This window comes from Stigmatopora argus, chromosome 2, assembly GCF_051989625.1.
Source record: "Stigmatopora argus isolate UIUO_Sarg chromosome 2, RoL_Sarg_1.0, whole genome shotgun sequence".
NCBI lineage: Eukaryota > Metazoa > Chordata > Actinopteri > Syngnathiformes > Syngnathidae > Stigmatopora > Stigmatopora argus.
The window spans coordinates 7,458,586-7,477,504 of NC_135388.1; the positions used below are offsets into that span (position 1 = coordinate 7,458,586).

Sequence of the window (18,919 nt, forward strand, 5' to 3'; positions counted from 1 at the left end):
TTTTTACTCATTGATCATTTTTAAATATTGGTCAATTGATTAAAGCTAAAATATATTGTAGTAAGAAATTATGTGTATATGATTAAAACCCTTTAAAAATAATTGATAGGAAGATACAATGGTGCCTCGGAGCAAAAAGACGACAAAATTTCAAATGTAATTTCTCGTGAATTTGTATCATATTCATCTGATGCCAATTTTTATCAGGAAAAAGAAATACCACTGCTCAAATGTCATGTCTTAAATAGGATACGTTTGGCCAAATAGGCTTGAATCATCGATAATTCATCTTTCAAATGTCATTTGAAAAGACAATTACTGTTATGGAAAAAAACTTCTGCATGTGTCAAGTTGAAAAATCAAACGCCACCCTCATATTTTCAAATCTTCCCACTTTAAAATAGAATGAAAGAATGTCCAGCTATCTTATTTGTTCATCCAGACCCAAAAAAATGAGCATTTCCTTCAGTATACTTTTGCAATATTTCTATATTCAGCTATATGTCCTGTGTAATTATGAAAATTCATTTTTCTATTCCGCATATAGACGTTGGCTGTGGTGGAATTGTTGTTCACGTGAGAGGAAAATATGTAAAAAGACACAAGAAAGCAAAGCATGCAATAAAAAGTAAGGGAGAGTTGTTGGACTTACGAAGATGCTTACAGTCTTATCACTGTGCTGCTGCTGTTGGAGCTGCTTGATGAGTATTGACTTCTTTTTGTCCTTGCAGCGCTTGTTCTGGAACCACACGCGGATGACCCTGGGGCTCAAGCCCGTCATCTCCACCAGCTGCTCCTTCATCAGGGCGTCGGGCCGCGGGTTGGCGTTGTAGCACGTCCGCAGCGTGTGCAATTGCTTCTCATTAAGCACCGTGCGCACGCGCGTCGTCTTCTCCGACTGCTTGTGCGCGTGGTTGCGATGCGGGGCCTGACGCACCGTCGTCACCGGCTCTGCCCGGACCAAGGACAAACGCAAAAAGAAAAATGATTCACCCGGACTGGTCGCCAATTGCCGAGGAAACAGTCACCCACCCACTGATGAATTTCATCCTAAAGACGATTTACAATTGCAAAGGATCCAAACATGCATATTTGCAAAAAATATATATATATACCTATATATATACCTATATATATATATATATATATATATATATATATATATATATATATATATATATATATATATATATATATATATATATATATATATATATATATATATATATATATATATATATATATATATATATATATATATATATATACACATACACACACATACAAACCTGTGTTCAACCTCCAAACACAAATAAAAATTATGTACATATATTTTTTTTAATTACATAATTTTTTTATCAAATACATATTTTTTTAGGTTGAAAATCAAATAATATATCCAAAAAACTAATGAAAATTATATGCATATATTTTTAAATTATATACTTTTTAATCATGCGTATTTTTTAGGTGGAAAATCAAATTATATATATATATATATATATATATATTAGGTTGAACATCATATATATATATATTAGGTTGAACATCATATATATATATATATATATATATATATATAAGGTTGAAAATAGGTTTGTTGTTGGTCTTTTGTCTTTAAAATGGCATTTTAAAAGACAGTTACTGTTATCAAAAAGAACTATATGTAAACATGCATCTGTCAAGTTGAAAAATAAAAAATCACTCCTTTATTTTAAAATCTTGCCAAAGAATAAAGGCGTGTTCTGCTCGAAAATAATATTGCAGTCATCATATTAGTATATTATAAATATAATATTTTTGTTATAAATATTACCTTTGATATTATTGTGCAGATGTCTATTTATGAGTCTTATTTAAATTAGGAAAAACATGTTAGCATCTAAATTTAGCCATAAGAGGGATAAAAACGCACTGATGTATTATCTATTATATTTAAAAATGTTGACGTTTACAGTTTACACACCAACAAATACACACGAAGATTCTCTGCTACCTCTCTCCCTCGTTCTTATGCACGTGCACACACACACACGTTAACACACGTTAACACACACATGTTAACACACACTCACACGTAATTGCAGCTTATTGAGATAATGACAGCCGTACAGCAGGTTCACCTTAATGGGATCAATTGCAACAATTTAGCCTGCACGCCAACAAAGTCTGACGAATACTACACGTCTTTATCCATTATTCATCTATAATTGTCACATTGCTGTTCTTAATATTGTTTTCTGCTACAATTTACCATCTAAAAAATAAGTCGCTAAATTGGCCTTATACATTAAAAGTTATTCTTAACGAACTTATAACCATAGCTAAAACGGTCTTATTTTAATGATACACTTTTCGATTCAAATCATATTTTCTACCCATAAGTAATTGTCTTTTTATTTTAATATAATCTTTTAAAAAAGAATCATTTTAAAACTACCACTCGTCTGCATCTAATTAAAACAACATTCATTTAACATAACATTAAATTCATACCAATTTTATTCCAGTCTTCCCCTTTAACTATGAAAAACGCTGTTTTGATGCACATCATTTTTATGTGCCTTTTAAACGTATGGTTTTAATTTGTAACACGTGGCACGTTCATAACAATAAATCTATTTACTGATCACATAATTATTTTTGCGAAGTACTTTAGCTTATGTACATTGTAAGTACATTCTGTATTTAAAGCAAGTCCCTGTATCGCAATGACGATACAAATAAAAAAAAATAAAAAAAGATAAATATGTATATGTATGAATATGTTATTGTTGATAATGATGATGATTTTACTAACCTGTGAGGTGCATGGCTCTGGCGGAATGCACGTTATGTCCGGGGCTGAGGGGGCTCCCTGCGGAGGCTCTGTCCAGCAGCAAGCCGTGGTCGGCCCGGCACAGAAGCTCGTCTTCCCGCAGAGAGAACTCGTCGCCGGGCAGCAGCTGACGGCTGCAAACCGAGCAGCGGAAGCACTCGATGTGGTAGACGTTTTCTCGGGCCCTCATCACCAAGTCGCTGCTGCTGAAGCCCAAATTGCACTTGGCGCATTTAATGCCGAAAAGCCTGCAGTGGGGGGAGGGCAAAACCAAAAGACCACCATTTATTTCCTATACCACCGATGCTTAGGATTGCATTATTATTATTATCATTTTCCCCCTGATATTTTTAGTATTATTGTTTTTACCTCTTGCAATACCTGACATTATTAGTTTTTTTCCCCTTGCAATACCAGACATTATTATGCAATACCTGACATTATTATTATTATTGTTATTATTATTCTTTCTCCCTTAGAATACCTGACATTATTATTAAAATTTACCCCCTTGCAATAACTAGCATTATTGATAATGATTTTTTCCCCTTGCAATATCTGACATTATTATTCTTGTTTTTTTTACCCTTGCTATACATGACATTATTATGCAATACCTGACATTATTATTCTTATTTGTCTTCTTACAATACTTGACATGATTATTCTTGTTTTTCTCCTTGCTATATCTGACATTATTATTCTTATTTTTCTCCTTCCAATACCTGACATTATTATACTTATATTTACCCCTAGCAATACTTGACATTATTATTCTGATTTTTCTCCTTATAATACCTGAAGTGATTATTCAATAGCTGACATTATTATTCAATAGCTGACATTATTATTCAATACCTGACATTATTATTCAATACCTGACATTGTTATTCTTCTCCTTGCAGTACCTGACATTGTTATTCTTCTCCTTGCAGTACCTGACATTGACTATTATTATTATTATTATTATTATTCTCCTTATAATAGCTGACATGATTATTCAATAGCTGACATTATTATTCAATACTTGACATTGTTATTCTTATTTTTCTCCTTGCAATACCTGAAATTATGACTATTATTATTATTTATCTATTTATTTTTCCCTTGCAATACCTGACATTATGATGATTATTATTATTTATCTATTTATTTTTGCCTTGCAATACCTGACATGATTATTCAATAGCTGACACTATTATTCATTACCTGACATTGTTATTCTTATTTTTCCCCTTGCAATACGTGACATTATGACTATCATTTATTTTTCCCTTGCAATACCTGACATTATTATTATTATTATTATTATTATTATTATTATTATTATTATTATTATTATTATTATTATTATTATTATTATTATTATTATTTTTCTCCCCGTCCCCTGCACTACCTGACATAATCTCTTTTGCAGTAGGTTTTGCCGTCCCGCACAAAGCAAGTGCAGCTCTCGTCCAGGTATTGGCTGCACTCGGCACACTTGAGACAGGCTGCGTGCCACTCCAAGTCCGGGGAGACTCTCAGTATGTACTGGTCATGGATTTGGCTTCCGCATCCCACACACATGGCGAATCCTGGCTTCTCTACATAGCGCACATGAGCACATTAGCAAAAATATAATAATAATAATAATAATTAAAAAAAATCATTTACAAACTCATTTCATTCCATTGGATTTCCTCCATAATGGAACCCTCTGCTATTATTCCTATGCAATCTGCACATTTTTTATGCATGCACCACATCCCAAGTAGACCAGCTAAAATGAGACACACTGCATTAAAAAGCAACACCTTGTTGCATCATTTGGAATAATGTCGCTCCATGCTTCTTGATTAAAAAAAAAAAAAAACACATATAGATAGATATAAAAGGCGTCCCTTGTACTTACTTTTGGAATGATCCCCCATATCACCCAAGAAAGAAGAGCTGAAAATAATATCCACCATACAGGACGGCTAAAGGGGTGAGCTGGAGGGGCGCAAAAAAAAAAAGATGGTGTGTGAGGAGTGTGTAAGTGAGTGAGTGAGTGAGTGAGTGAGCGGCCCTTCACGCGGCTGCCTCCCGCACAACTTGGACCAAAACCCCGAGTGACTGCAGGCAGGACGTCGAGGCGGAGGAGGAGTGAGGAAGAAGGGGGGGAGGTGGGGGAGGAAGGGGGGAGGAGGGGGCTTTAGCCAAGAGGCTGCAGGGTCCCACACGCTGCAGCCATGACGTCTGCAGGTCCGAGAAGGACCCTCCAAGTCGCCTGAAAACATACATTTTCACTCTTTTTTTTCATCAAAATAAATAAGTAATTTTTTTAAATAGACTTAAGAGCAATTTTATATTTTTAACCATGGTAACTACTAGTCTTACATTAGAAACGAATATTTAAACAAATTTGATTTTTTTTTTTGGGAGGTAGGTCATCCACATGATGCTTACTATTATAATTATTTTTTCACATTTTATAATATTTCAATCACTGCATGATCACTCATTTTGGCCCTTAAAACTTCTTTGTTTGCAATATTGAAATGATTATTTGTTTTGCAATGCAGTTATATGCAAATGACCTTGGTTTTAGTTTAGGTCCCACCAGTGTGATTTATTTATTATTATTATTTTTGGGGTGAGGAGGTGAAATTCATTACTTTCAGGTGAGTTAAAGGAGCACGTGGCTTCAAAATCCAGACATATTTGTTAAGCTAAAATAATGCCACATTTTTGGGGGGATGGAATTAATTGTATTCGATAATGCCGGTTAATGTCGGCACATTATACAGGCATATAATGAATTATTAATGGTGTTGTGGGAAACACATAGTAGCCAGTATATAATTGATATTTAGCAACATTTCAAAAATGCTGCATTTCTCCGTGCGATGAATCATGTTATTATGATTTTAGTAGACTTTTTTTTACAGAATTGACGGTCTAACCTTGAGCAGGACTTGTGTGTATTAAAATGGGGAATTTAAGGTCATTTGAATTAAGGAAATGCAATTGCGATGTCAAAAAGATGACTAGTTTGTCAGTTAAATGTCCCCACAGTCCATGCTAGCCCCCCACCCCCCTCCTCACTCTCTACTCATTTGCACAAGAGCGACATCTAGTGGAGTGAATGGCAACTACAGTGTTCAAGATTTAGCTGGATGCTGACATCTGGCTGGCAAACAGTGGTATGCTCTTGAATGACATTTTTCTTGACTCAGTTGCTATTTTTACAAGTCGAGAGATAATTTCATGTTGTAGTACAGAACGGAATATGGATTGAAGTATTTTTATTTTTGCTAAATTACTCTGCAATGAGCGATCAAATTATATTTATTGCAATACAAAAGGAATGTGTGGGAATTAGATGCACATGTCAAATGTGCAGTGTTTCTAAGACAGTATATTTGCTAACAAATAACTTTGATTTAGTATGCATACAGTATTTACATGTATGAAATGTTTAGTGAACTTCAGATCAATTTTGCCACAAAAAGTTGGTCACATTTTAAAATGAATGTTAATGTTGTAGAAAAAGTAGGAGGCATTTCTGGGAAAAAATGCAGGTGTACTTTATGTTCTGGAAAGTCAGTCTTGGTCATTAATCTTAAAAAAGTATACAGTAAAAAAGTTGCATGTATCCCAATGAATTTAGACTTTCAGGATGAATCAGGTGAGGGAAGGTGGAATAAATTGGATTTCCTGAGACTTGTAATGTGTTTAAGTCATGTCTCATTTAGTCAGTTCACATTTGTAATGGTCTTACAATTGAATTTGCATGCATTGGAGGGACTACAGCCAATTCCAATGGAGCTGCGTGGAATAACTGAACATGACTACTTTTCCTCTAATTAAGACGACTGCGGCGTGCCACTGCAATTGTGCCTAATATCAATTAAAAGTTACACAGATTCACTCTTTAATTTGTGTGTACGCGATATCGATTCTAATGCCAGGTTGTGTTGTATTGGCTGATTTTGGTACGGAACTAATTTGACATTTTTTGAAAAAAAAATGGTGAGAGGGTGTATCTCGGCCAGAGGAAGAATATTTTTTTTCTTTTTTTTTCCCCAAACCATTGGGCTGCCATTAACATTAATGGATAATAAACAGCAGACATTTTAGCTAAGTCGAAACTCGAAGCGTACATTGCAGAATTGCCAAGTTAATTTTTAATACTCCCCAATATTGATAAACTTATTTCATATTGGTGCAACGCCATTATAACACTAGATATGAAGTTTGCTGTTGCTATGATCTAAAAACAAAAGAAACTGAAAGAGTCAAGTCGCAAGTACTACTCTGTCATTTCTAAATGACAGTCACACAAAATTGTTATGTTTTGATAGTGAACACGTCATCCAATGGGCTGACTGGACAAGTCACATGACAATTCTCCCAAAAGAATGTCTAATCAAGCTTTGATGGGCCATTAACGTCATGAAATATGCATGGGAGGCTCCCATCGGCCACTTAAACTTTGGCACTGGACTCGATCGGATGTGCGAGAGTCCCAGGCCACTTGACTCAACTTTCCTGCACTGCCACATTGTCTCGTCAATGTTTTACATTGGGATGGCAGTCTGCCTTCATTGTATTATCACACACATCAGGGATTGGCTCGGCTGGTTCCAATGACCCCCGACGCCACCCCCTTGCTCTTAATTCATCTGTCTGACATGTGGCAGCTTTGTTTGGGTGCGCTGTAGTAATTTTTTTTTTTTTTTGTAGCAGCATCATTGAAGGAGGTAACAATAAAAGGATTGGAATTTGTTTAAATTAATGTAAATTTTGATAATAGATTTTCAGACAAGAAACTAAAGTTGAAACATTGGCAAACTTGTGAGTTTTTTTATGTAGGGATTATGAACTATTTTTGTGCAGACTTTGAATGTCATATAGCTCGAAAAGTTTTACCGTTCAAATTACAAAGCAGGATATTTTTATACCAATATTAATTAACCCTTTTGACATTGGACAGCTATTCAAAAGTTGACCTTTAATACGTAAGAGTGGAAATGACTCATTTTTATTAATAAAGAAAACTTACCGTATTTTCACGACTATAAGGCGCACATAAAAGTCTTAAATTTTCTCCAAAATAGACAGGGCGCCTTATAATCCAGTGCGCTTTATATATGGACCAATACTAAAATTGTTATCACGATAAAATAAAATAAATCAGTTAATAGGGTACACCATCCTCTACAGCTCTCACAACTACGGCAAGCAGCCCCCGACTCTACTATTTTCCCATAGAAAAACGTACTGTGCAGTGACTGCTGGGATATATAGTTCTTTTGTCAATACACCCAATGGATTGTGGCCTGGCGATCGGCATCAACACAGCTTTACAAAGCATGGACGCTAGCTACTAGCTAGCTACTATTTGCGAGTGGATTGTGGCCGCCTGGACGAACGTATAAAACTCAGAAAATGAGGACTTTGATGGATTTGTGGGTGATGATGACGTGAGTACATTGTAAAATGGCTAAATACAGTACAACCGAACTCAGTTTTGCTTCTGTTGCCTTTTTAAAAACATGTTTTTAGCGTGTGTCCGTATGTTTAAGCTGCTGTATGTTTTGCCATGCCTGGCTGCGTCTATAAAAACGGTGCGTCCTTTGTGTGTGTAAAATACAGAAATAGCACTCGTTATTGACACTGCGGCTAAAAATACGATGCGCCGTATAGTCGTGAAAATACGGTAAATATTGTTATAATTTAAAAAACGATGAATATTGAACTATTTTAAAATGAATTTATAAATGGTTATGAATTAAAACAATGTTGTAAAAAGCGAAATTAATGAAATTAAGATGAATAAAAACAGAAATGCACCTTCTTTATGATGGCATGTAACACTCGAAAGTAGATTTTTTTTCCGCTTCCATAGTGTTCAAACCTGCCATTGACGACGATAGACGTCCACATCCTTCTGATGATCACTTATTTGTCCTCTTGCATTCAAAATGTATTGGACATCAAGCACTGTCAATGAGATAAATGCCTTAACAGGGTAAAAAAAAAATCATAATTCATGCATAAATGCTATAATATATACTAGTGGGTTTTAATATTTAACATTTTTTTCTAAAACAGTAAACATCTAGTATTTTTTTCTTGAAAAATATATTAGGAGGTCATGCAGGAGATTTTTTTTCAGAACTAAAAATCTCTAAAAACCCATTAAAAGTCATTTTAATGTGTTTTTAGTAAATCAAGTAGCAGTTGACAGATTTGTATATAAATCAATTGAAGGTGAAGATTTCATTCATGAAAAAGATTGACTACAGAAGAAAAGATCTTACCATTAAGACCTACCTTATTTTAAATAAGAATAAATCAACATTCAGGCATCAAAATATGTAAACACTAATCATCAAGCAAAGATTTCCGGTGAAATAATCCTTATTTTTGACTTCTCCCTCCGATTCCATTGTAAAAGGAGAAACATGTTGCCGATTCATAATTCATCACACGTGCGGACTTAATGCAGCATTCACATGATAATTAGGATTAATTTTTGATTGGCACCTCAGGGCAAGGCTGCATTGTGGAGGCGGCCATTATTACCTTATTAGTGTAACTGTCAAACTCCTGCTTTGGTTTACAAATGCGCTGTCTTGTTGGTTGGCGCTCCTGCCTTGTACTTTTTGAGCATCTCCAACGGGAAGCTTTTGTCACTTCGATCGGCGCGAATAAACTTTGCAGCCGTCACAACGAGGCCATCGCTCAGCAATTCCCGTCCGACTCATCGTGGCGAAGCTGTTGTTTGTTTGGTAACAGGGAGGGATGGCATTAATTTCATGTTTATGACTCTGTCATCTCACATCATGTTTAGCGAGGGAGACAAAAAAGCAACAGCTGTGATTTTGCCACAACCAATGGAAGCTTCTTCTACACAAAATAATCACGAAGTGAACTATAAGTTGCATATTACGTACCTGTCAACCTCTGCCGATAACTGCCCTTATAAATGATTATGATTCCCCTTACAAACCCCCCAAAAACCTTACAAACACCGTACTCGTACGGTGTTTGTAAGGTTTTTTGGGGGTTTGTAAGGGGAATCATATTCATTTATAAGGGCAGTTATCGGCAGAGGTTGACAGGTATGCATATACGACATGGAAGTGATGTGCTAATGCCCTCAAATGAACTCGAAGTGACCTAAAGTGTCCCACGATCAACAGGAAGGGACTAATAAAGGCCTTGAAATCAACATATCCTGAAAATGCCTAAATCAATAGAAACAACGAACATGAAAATGTGCCTAAATAAAGAGGAAGTGGCCTAGAAATACCCAAATAACAACAGGATTTGACCTAGTAATGCCCAAATAGCAACAGGAAATGACCTAGAAATGCCCAAATAGCAACAGGAAGTGACCTAGAAATGCCCAAATAGCAACAGGAAGTGTTAGAAATGACCCAAAACCATAAGGAAGTGATTTGGAAATGCCTCCAGAGAATTTGATTGACCAGAATGAGAAATAGTTTGGACACCCCAGAAATTAGTTTATAAAAGTCACAATTTTGTCACTGCCCAATATAAGGGCGGCCATGTTTTTTTTTGCCTGGTTAGGGTTGTCCATTGATGAAGCGTGGCACGTCTTTTGTTTGTCACTCGTCTTCTCACACCTGACGGGAAGTGTGGCCGTGTCAAGAGACATTATCAATCTTATTAACAAGACAGCAGGTGCGCCACAAACATGTGCAAGAGTGTGTGTTTGCAGGAAAATGCCTGACAGACAAAGTTCTGGGAAAACTGTCCAAGCTTGGCAAATTGTCCGGCTTTTTTCGCCGCGCATCCTCCCAAATATTGGCAAACTACTGCCACTTTCCCAAAAAATAACTCTGAAGGAGTTTGTATGGAGCAGGCCAACTGAGTGCTTTTTTTCGGGGGGTTCGTGTGCGTGTATGTGTGTGTGTGTGGGTGTCTCTTTGGATTGAAAGTGGCTTTCATAGTGTATTATCTGGCCCGGCTTTTAACTTTAGCAGAACTGTGTTCACAAATTGATGCTCTGCTCCAGTGGGGCTGTAGCTGCAACATTAAATTGTACTGAAATATTCATATGTGAGTGCATTTAGCTGAGAGCGATTGCTGTGCGACTCCCCAGAGGTGGCATGGAAATGTTGCAGGCCCCCCAACCTAGCACCCACCCCGTCACACACACATATACGCCCACTCACGGCACCCACAGACCGAGCTGAGACACTGATTGAGCCCGAGGTTGAGACAAACGAAGACGAACGCGTCACAAATTGAAGTTCGTGTCGCAAAAGAACGCAGATATTGGAGCCTATTCAGTTTTAAGGGGACACAGAGTGCACACAATCTTTAAAAGGATGACATCGGAATAAGTTTGCATTTAACTCATTGTATTTTTTGGACTATAAGTCGCACCAACCAAAGAAAATACACTGAAGAGAAAATACATATATTGAAGTCGCACTAGAGTATAGAGTCAAAAAATAACAATGAAAATTCAAATAAAACTTCCAAAAGAAAAAAATCCACACAAATATACTACCTTTTTAATTTAGAGCGGCAAATTGACTACAACTAAACCTTTCAAAGTTGCAAGAAAAAGTAACATGATCATAAATAAATCAATGCCTAATAACGTAGCCACAGCAATACCGACACATTTATCCAATTTAAATCAATTTTGAGACCAAGATGGCTCATCGCAGCAATTTTTACAGTTTGTGTGATATATATAATATTTGAACGAATCAAATTATGATGAGAAAACCCTGACTCAAACCCCACTTTCATCACAAAGCACTTCCTGCTGCTTTAAATAAATGAGCACATAGGTGTGCCTTCATTCAATTTCCAGAACATGTCTTCCAAACATGGCCATTGTATATTCATGTAAGTAAACATGGTTATTGAATATGAATATGTAGATCGGCTCTGATAGAGAGGATAAAAACAAGACCAGATCTGATGGATGACAATTTCCCCACAGAGTTTCGGTGCTTTTTCCTCCGAAATGTTCACTAATTTAGCCGTCGCGTCGTCAACCAAGCGTAAAAGTACACGCTTACTAGTTGGATCGCTGAATTAATGTTGAGGAGATCGTTTAATTAAGATCTCAGGAGGGCGCCAGCTCATGTTTATCACATGACCTGGCACGTGCCACAACAACAACAACAACTCTTTGATTTTTTTTCCATTTGTTCTTCTAATGGAATTCAACTTCATTAAATTGGGCATATTTAGAAATAAAGATAAGATAATTGTTTGGATGAGAATGATCAACTTAAGCTTTGTCGTTGCTCATTGGTTAAACGGTAAGCTTTTCCATTAGTAGAAATTAAATTTTCATTTATTTTGATTTATTACATTTGTTTTTTAAAATACGTTTGATTTAGAATTATATATACCTGTAGTTTTATCTTCCTGGCCTTTTCACCTATTTCGTTTCAAGTTACTATTTTTCTTTCTTCAATCTTTCTATTAATGAATTCATTTAAAATATATATTTTTTTAAATTTCCCATCAATAAAAAACCAAAATGACCTAACCCTAATTGAGACATGTCTTACCGTCTCAAAAAATGTAAAAAAAAAATAGCATCCAATAGTTTTTCCTGTTACTCACTGGTACTGATGGATGGATAAAGGTCAATTATTTGTAGTAAATACATTATTTTTGAAAGCAACGCAAATACTACAACTGGATGTCAAATGGGAGTTTTAAAATGTGCCGTGGGCCCCAATTGGCCCCTGTGCCGCAGGATTGAGACCCATGTCCTATACGAGTGTCAAGAAAACATTTTTTTCAACCCAAAAATGTTTTTTTTTTTAAATCCTCAATTGTGTATATGAAAGGTTTAACCTTTCCACCCTCAACTTCTACAAGCTAATTCTCCAAAGGCCGGTCACCTCCGATTTGTAGCATTTCTTCCGATCACTGACCCACTTTCTAACCCGAGAGCCATCGCAGGCATCCAGAAAAAACAACAACAACAGTGAGTCGCCATGGCAACAGTCTCCAGAGTGGATTCGTTGCACACTTGTTGGGAAAGATGTGCACTTAGGAAGTATGTCTTCAAAAGGAGAACCTGAGAAGCTTTTTAAATCGCCATGTATAATTCAGTCGTATTTTTTCCCTCTCTAGCATGGCCGTGTCTATGTGCGAGACGTGTTCTCAATCTGTCACTCTGTTTGTCCTCCATAAGACTTTTCTTTTTTGTTCTCCCACTCAAATGCACACAAGCAGCTGTTGAGCCACACAACCTCAAAAAAAATCTCCACTGCGCACTCCCATTCCAAACAAATCATGTATAATTTTACATACAATATACTCAGTTGGACGCTTTCCAGTAAAAGCTATTGCGATACATTTTTTTTACTGTGTTCTATTTTTGCAAAAGTATTTATTCCATGTGTGATCTGCTGGAAGCTTGAAAATCAAAACATTTTGTTGAAATGATCAACAGATGTTTACTTCTGAATTAAAAAGGCATGTGGACATTATATATGGTTAATGTGTGTTCGTCTTTTGCATTTATTAAATTAAATTGACAATGTAATTGTTAAAAGTGTTAGGATTAGGGTTTCAGATGAAAGTTAGGATTTCAAATTTCAAACAATTACCGTATTTACTCGCATATAAGCCGCTTTTGTCGGAGAAAAATGGTGACTGAATCGAGGGTACGGCTTATATGCGCATAAAATCACGACATGCAAAAAAACTGCAAATTGACGGCGCCGTGACACAATGACATCACGACAAAATGGCACTGTTGCGTGCGCCGTGACGTCATGACGCAACCGAATGCTGATACGGTCATTTATTTCAAAATAGTGAAAAGATAAACAGATAAAATGCTAAACTAAATTAATTTTGACGTATATGAATGAAATTCAAGAAAAAAAATACATGAGAAATTGTAAAATTCAAAAATTTCAAGGCAACGTTCCAGTTTGCGGCTTATACGCGTGGGCGACTTATATGCAAATAAATATGGTAGGCTGTGAATTAAATTCAAATAAAATAAAATAGGCCAGTGTAGTGTCAAACTAAGTTTTGGGATTTAAATAATTGTTTCACAGAATCTATAATAAAATATCAAATAGTCAATGATGAGAAGTATTGTGCAACTTGCAAACCAAGACTTTTAAACGGATGATTATTACAATTATGATCAAATAAACGAAGAACAAAACAAGATATTTCCTCTCATGAATGATCATGTAATGTTAATGGCGCTAAAGTAACTCCCCATGTGCCATGATTAAAACATGTCAATAATGAAGCACTAATGGTCACTGTTCATCCTCATAGCTTAGCTTTGGCGTGACAGCAAGCGGCGCCCTTTGCGTCCCCAAAGCAATTTTAGGGGGCGTTGTCGTCGGGCATTAGCCTCTCATACGTATTGACACATTGCCTCTGTGGAATTACTCACAAGGAAAAACCTTGGCAGGTCACAGTTCAAAAGGATCCAATCAGGCGACGGAGAGCAAATATGTCACAAAAACCTAGCTATGCATATGCTTGGTGGACTGTTCAAAATATGTAAGAGCTATTTATTTACTTTCCTTAAAGTCCACTTTAACACACTGGCTGATGTTGAGGATTGCTCATTTTTAATTGGCTTTCATGTTTATCCATATAGGCAAATTGCTACAGCAGTTTATCGTGTAAATTAATGATATGAGGCAATAATTAGGAGTAATCTCACTACATAACCGCAATGAGTCAGCCAATTAGCGCCTGTTGTGACAGCTCTTCTCGTCTTGAAATGAATAATTCACATTTGTTAAAAGTGCATACAAATAGAGGAGCTGATGTTAATCGACTAAGTGAGCGACATGGTCATAATGAGCAGGAGGAACAATTAACCGTACGTTTGGAAACAGGGCTCCCTCTGGTGAAATTGTTTTGAAATTGCAAATTACTATTCATGAATGGATTACTAAGGCTATTATTTCAAATCTACCAAATTTGAATCAATAAACCTGGGTTGAGACTACAGTATTAACTCATCGGCTTCATTGTGTATTCTTTGGCTGGTGCAATTTATAGTCCAAAAAGTACGGTCGTTTTGTTTCTTTAATACTTCTGTTTAACAATGTGTGTATAGTTAATAGGAATTAAACAGAGAGCAGTTAAGGAAATACTAACATTTTAATTTTGCTATTTTCCAACAAAGGATAACAGCTGCATTGGAAATGACCCCTGGCTGCCACCCCAGTCTCCCCCGAGTATATATCAAGTTTACAAAACAGTCCGTAAACATTAGTGCAAAAGAATTTGCTCGCTATTTAAAAGGATGGCACTCCAAACGTTCCCATTTTATTAAGAATCAGCCTTATCTAAAAATGCAACATTTGATTTCAATCAAATCTCCAATGATCAATTTCAACTATAACAACAAATTGTGTACTTGAAGCATTGACTCTTGTCACGATTCCAACGACACAAGTTGTAAAAATAACTGATACAAAAAATTCACTGCAAATAAATCCAGTCATGTTCCCTTTTAGGAAATAACCGTGAAGAGAAATTGATCATAGAAATCCAAAACAAATAACTGCTGTTGAATGATTCCCTCATTTCACCTGTTGGGAATTCCAACTTTGAGGAAAAGCATGTTTGTTTGGATTGAAGGCCTATAATTGGCCATTTTGCTGGTTTTGATGAGTAAAAAGTTCAGTGCCGTCGAAAAGCAGTTCAAAGTGACGAATCCTGATCAGGAGCGTGTTGGATAACACGCCCGAGTCCACAAGAGATGCACATTGGACTATCGGGTAAATCAATGATCAGTTCATCTGAGATGACCTAGTCTCCATATTCTAATAGTATCAGATTAATCCTGTTTGAGGAGAGGGTGATATATGTACTCACTTTGGATTTGTGGCCCACTTGACACCTCAATCCTAGGATTATGAAATCATACTTGATATATAATAACCCCCAATGCCCCTCTAAACCTTTATTCAACCATATATGGCAATACAAATAGATCCAACTTCACAAGGTTACGTGAGGTCATGTGATTTATGTTACCACTACTATCATAGGTTATTAGTAACTAGAATATGAGACGAAATAATTGTTCACAAAGTCTCTAAAACAGAGGTGTTCAAACAGAGGATAAAAATTGGGTAAAAAAATGCATTTTTAAAATGTATTCATTTTCGATAGTTTTAACTGCGACCACCCAAGTCAAATTGGCTTGGATATCTATCAATGCCAATGGCAGAGAAATATGATCACTCAATTCCAGCCTTCCCAGCCTTCCCTTCTGTCATAGCAGAAGAATAGAGGTCGAATTTAAGTTTTTTTGTGCAGGCCATATTTAGCATTTTCGTAAATTGGCCACAGTTGGCCCGCGGACCATAGCTTGACCACCTCTGGTCCAAGTACATCGCAATATAATTACAGAAATATTTTTCTTGGCAAACTATCATATTTGTAGTCATTTAGATTAATTTGAGACCATTACAATCTGTACCAGCCACTTCTACAAATACTATTCTTTAAATGAACGGGGACCGCCGGTTGGTTCCCGTGGCGATGTTTGATGGCCAAAAATATTATTTGTATTATATCTTTTTGTAAAGCAATTTTAATGCCATAAATATCAATTCACTCTTCATCTGGACAAGATGCACTGTCCCCACCAAGATCATAACACAATGAACTATAGTATGGCAATTGCTAATTTGCATTGTAGAAATTGCTAAAATATTTGAAATAAACAGGCACGAACACTTTCACTCCCTTAAAGCGTGTCAGTGGGCCGACTGTAAAAAAAGGGGGGCTGGGGGGTTTCAAACGGCCTAGTGTGAGTACACCCTGAGCTGTTGTGCTTCTTTCGACACCAACTAAGACAAGTGGTTGTACTCCACTTTCCTCAATCGCCCCAACTTTTCCGCCCATCTCTGAATTCCATCTTGATGGGGCTTATTTGGATTTGTTTGTGCTACGGACTATAAATGTGGGTATTTCTCATCACAACCTTCATGGAGGACCATGGAATGCAAAGTCTTCAGGGAAGACATGACGATTTTAGAACCACTTAGGGCTGCAGCCAAATGCACCCGAACTGGGCCATTGTGGGGGGTGGGGTTTTGGAGGAGGGGTCGCCAACACATCACTGCATATTAAGCCCGCACAATGCGCAGCAGTTGAGCTATGCTCGGCGATGACACGGCAGTTAGCGTGGCATTTCGTGTTTCTTTCCCACACAGTGCCCACGAAAATGCGTTATGTGTCCGACATGTGGCCGAGAGGCGTGTCTGCCGGACCCAAGAGTAGGTACTTTTCCTCCAGCGAGGGCTCCGCGGCGCCGCCCTGCAGGTGAATGAGCGGTTTGGTCTGCAGTAGGACGCAACCTCGTCCCCGCCTCTCCTGGTGGTTCCTGCGATTGAACACCCTTATTCTGTTGTCCAGTTCCGGGCTGGCCTTCTCGGAGCCAGTGGGACTGGGGAGTTTAAGGTTGACCGGGTCCACAGTCAGGCCCTTCCGAGCCAGGCAGGAGTCCTCGGATAGAGACGAGAGGAGCTCCCTGACCGCCGTGCTCGGACCCTGGCCCGTGAGGGAAGACGCGCAGCATCGGCGGGAGCTGGAGTTGAGCTTCAGCTCGTGAGGGGGGGTGGGATGGATGTGATTGGTCGGGAGGTGGACGTCGATGGCGGCTGTGGTGACGCCACGAGTCCCTAAGCCGCAAGACCTGCCGTCTTTAAGGGGAAAAACAAAGTCAGAAGAACAATCAGTTCTTGTTTTTGTTCCAGCTAGAATTTGCTAGCTTTTTTCTGAGGAGTCGGTCCATTGTTGCCGAAACAGCATCGAGAGCAGGATTAGCACGAATCCATTTTTGGGGGGTGGGGTGGGGGGTACAGACACATTTGTGAATGCTGCAGAAATTTAAGCAATGCTCAAGAGCACTTTTACCAAACTTCATCTCCAAACTAAATTTACAATTGATTGCTACTTAAACATTTTCGAACCGATTTTTAAAATATTCCACCTAATTAAAAAGGCCACCGTTTGTTTGTCAGTTCTATTATTTAAATGGGAAATGTTCATATTTCTACTTATTAAGGAAGAAAAAAAAATCAAATTTTGACTTTATATTTTCACTCTAAGCATGCTTCAGTGTTAAATGACTCACCATTAGTTGCTTCACTGTAGTACTGGCTGATGTAGTTGTTCATATCATCACGTACAACTAAATCTAGGAAAGATCAAGAAGTCATGAGGCAAAAAAGAAATAAAACACACCCAAAAGATTACAGCTAAAATATATTGCACGCCGCTGAATCATTGTCATAGGTCGTGGATGACATTGGCTACGGACATCATTTCTTTAATCCGATCCAAATGATTGGTTAGCGCATCTGCCTCTGGGATCGTGCGTTCGATCCCCTGTTGGTCCTCCCTGTGTGAAGTTTGGATGTTCTTTCTTGGGTTTTCCTCCCACATCCTAGAAATACTCCCTACAATGCGGCAGGTCTTGGAACCTATGAACCGCGATAAACGAGGTATTACTGTTTACATGTACGCTGATAAAATTATAAATTGTCATAAACCCCGGAACAAATTTTGCCCAAACGGACTAGTACATGATGCATTTTATCCTCGCAAGGACCTCAGGGTTTGCTGTAGCAACCCTAGATTGGCTGCCATTTTAGCCATGGTCATGTGCTCTAATTAAAGGGGCTCCGAACTGACCTAATTGTCTTGAACACCCTTGCGGGAACTGATCTATTTCAGTGTAAACACTGCAAAGTAGTAGCTAACCTGGAGTGTTTACAAGGGAATATTGACAGAGATGGCTTGTGCCGCAGGCCACAGGTGCTTGAAAGGCTCACGCTCTGCTTGGCGGCGCATTAGCCGTGTAGTGCAGCAGGTAACAGAGCCTGGCCCCGTTTAGACTGAACCCGCCTGGACAAAAACGGGGCCGCACGAGAGCTCTTTGTTGGGGGCCGACGTGCGTGGTTGAATGGCGCTGATCTGGTGTTCGCTTGATTGGTCTTGAGCTCACTGTCTGCCGGCTGAGTGCGAAGCGCGAGTTGCCTGAGTGCAAGCCGCCGTCTCCCGGGGACGCGCTGCTGCAGACTCTGATGGGTAATCTCATTTATTTTTCATTCTAAA

At 37.7% G+C, this 18,919-nt stretch overlaps 2 protein-coding genes and 1 long non-coding RNA gene across 7 annotated transcripts in view; 1 reads left to right on the plus strand and 2 right to left on the minus strand.

Moving 5' to 3' along the window:
• LOC144090113 (uncharacterized) overlaps window positions 1-1,036 on the plus strand; it is a 99,737-nt gene extending 98,701 nt beyond the window's left edge. The window contains exon 5 of the long non-coding RNA XR_013305283.1: window positions 732-1,036. This is a non-coding gene — a long non-coding RNA (uncharacterized LOC144090113). The remainder of the gene's footprint in view (window positions 1-731) is intronic.
• Window positions 1-4,863, minus strand: part of LOC144090089 (insulin gene enhancer protein isl-2a) — a 30,102-nt gene extending 25,239 nt beyond the window's left edge. The window contains exons 1-4 of one of the 2 annotated variants that reach the window (XM_077621415.1): window positions 4,713-4,863; window positions 4,215-4,404; window positions 2,801-3,066; window positions 665-951 (exon numbers count right to left, since the gene is read on the minus strand). In XM_077621415.1, coding sequence (XP_077477541.1) covers window positions 665-951; window positions 2,801-3,066; window positions 4,215-4,404; window positions 4,713-4,770 — 801 coding nt within the window. In that variant the 5' untranslated portion in view covers window positions 4,771-4,863. Of the gene's footprint in view, window positions 1-652; window positions 952-2,800; window positions 3,067-4,214; window positions 4,405-4,712 lie in introns of both variants that reach the window. The other variant, XM_077621409.1, reaches the window with a different exon arrangement.
• An 86-nt stretch (window positions 4,864-4,949) lies between these two features.
• Window positions 4,950-18,919, minus strand: part of LOC144090044 (transmembrane protein 266-like) — a 43,607-nt gene continuing 29,637 nt past the window's right edge. For 3 of the 4 annotated variants that reach the window (XM_077621353.1, XM_077621359.1, XM_077621344.1), the window contains 2 exons: window positions 17,937-17,999; window positions 14,918-17,502 (listed from right to left, as the gene is read on the minus strand). In XM_077621353.1, coding sequence (XP_077477479.1) covers window positions 17,030-17,502; window positions 17,937-17,999 — 536 coding nt within the window. In that variant the 3' untranslated portion in view covers window positions 14,918-17,029. Of the gene's footprint in view, window positions 5,070-8,702; window positions 8,789-14,917; window positions 17,503-17,936; window positions 18,000-18,919 lie in introns of those variants that run through there. The other variant, XM_077621368.1, reaches the window with a different exon arrangement.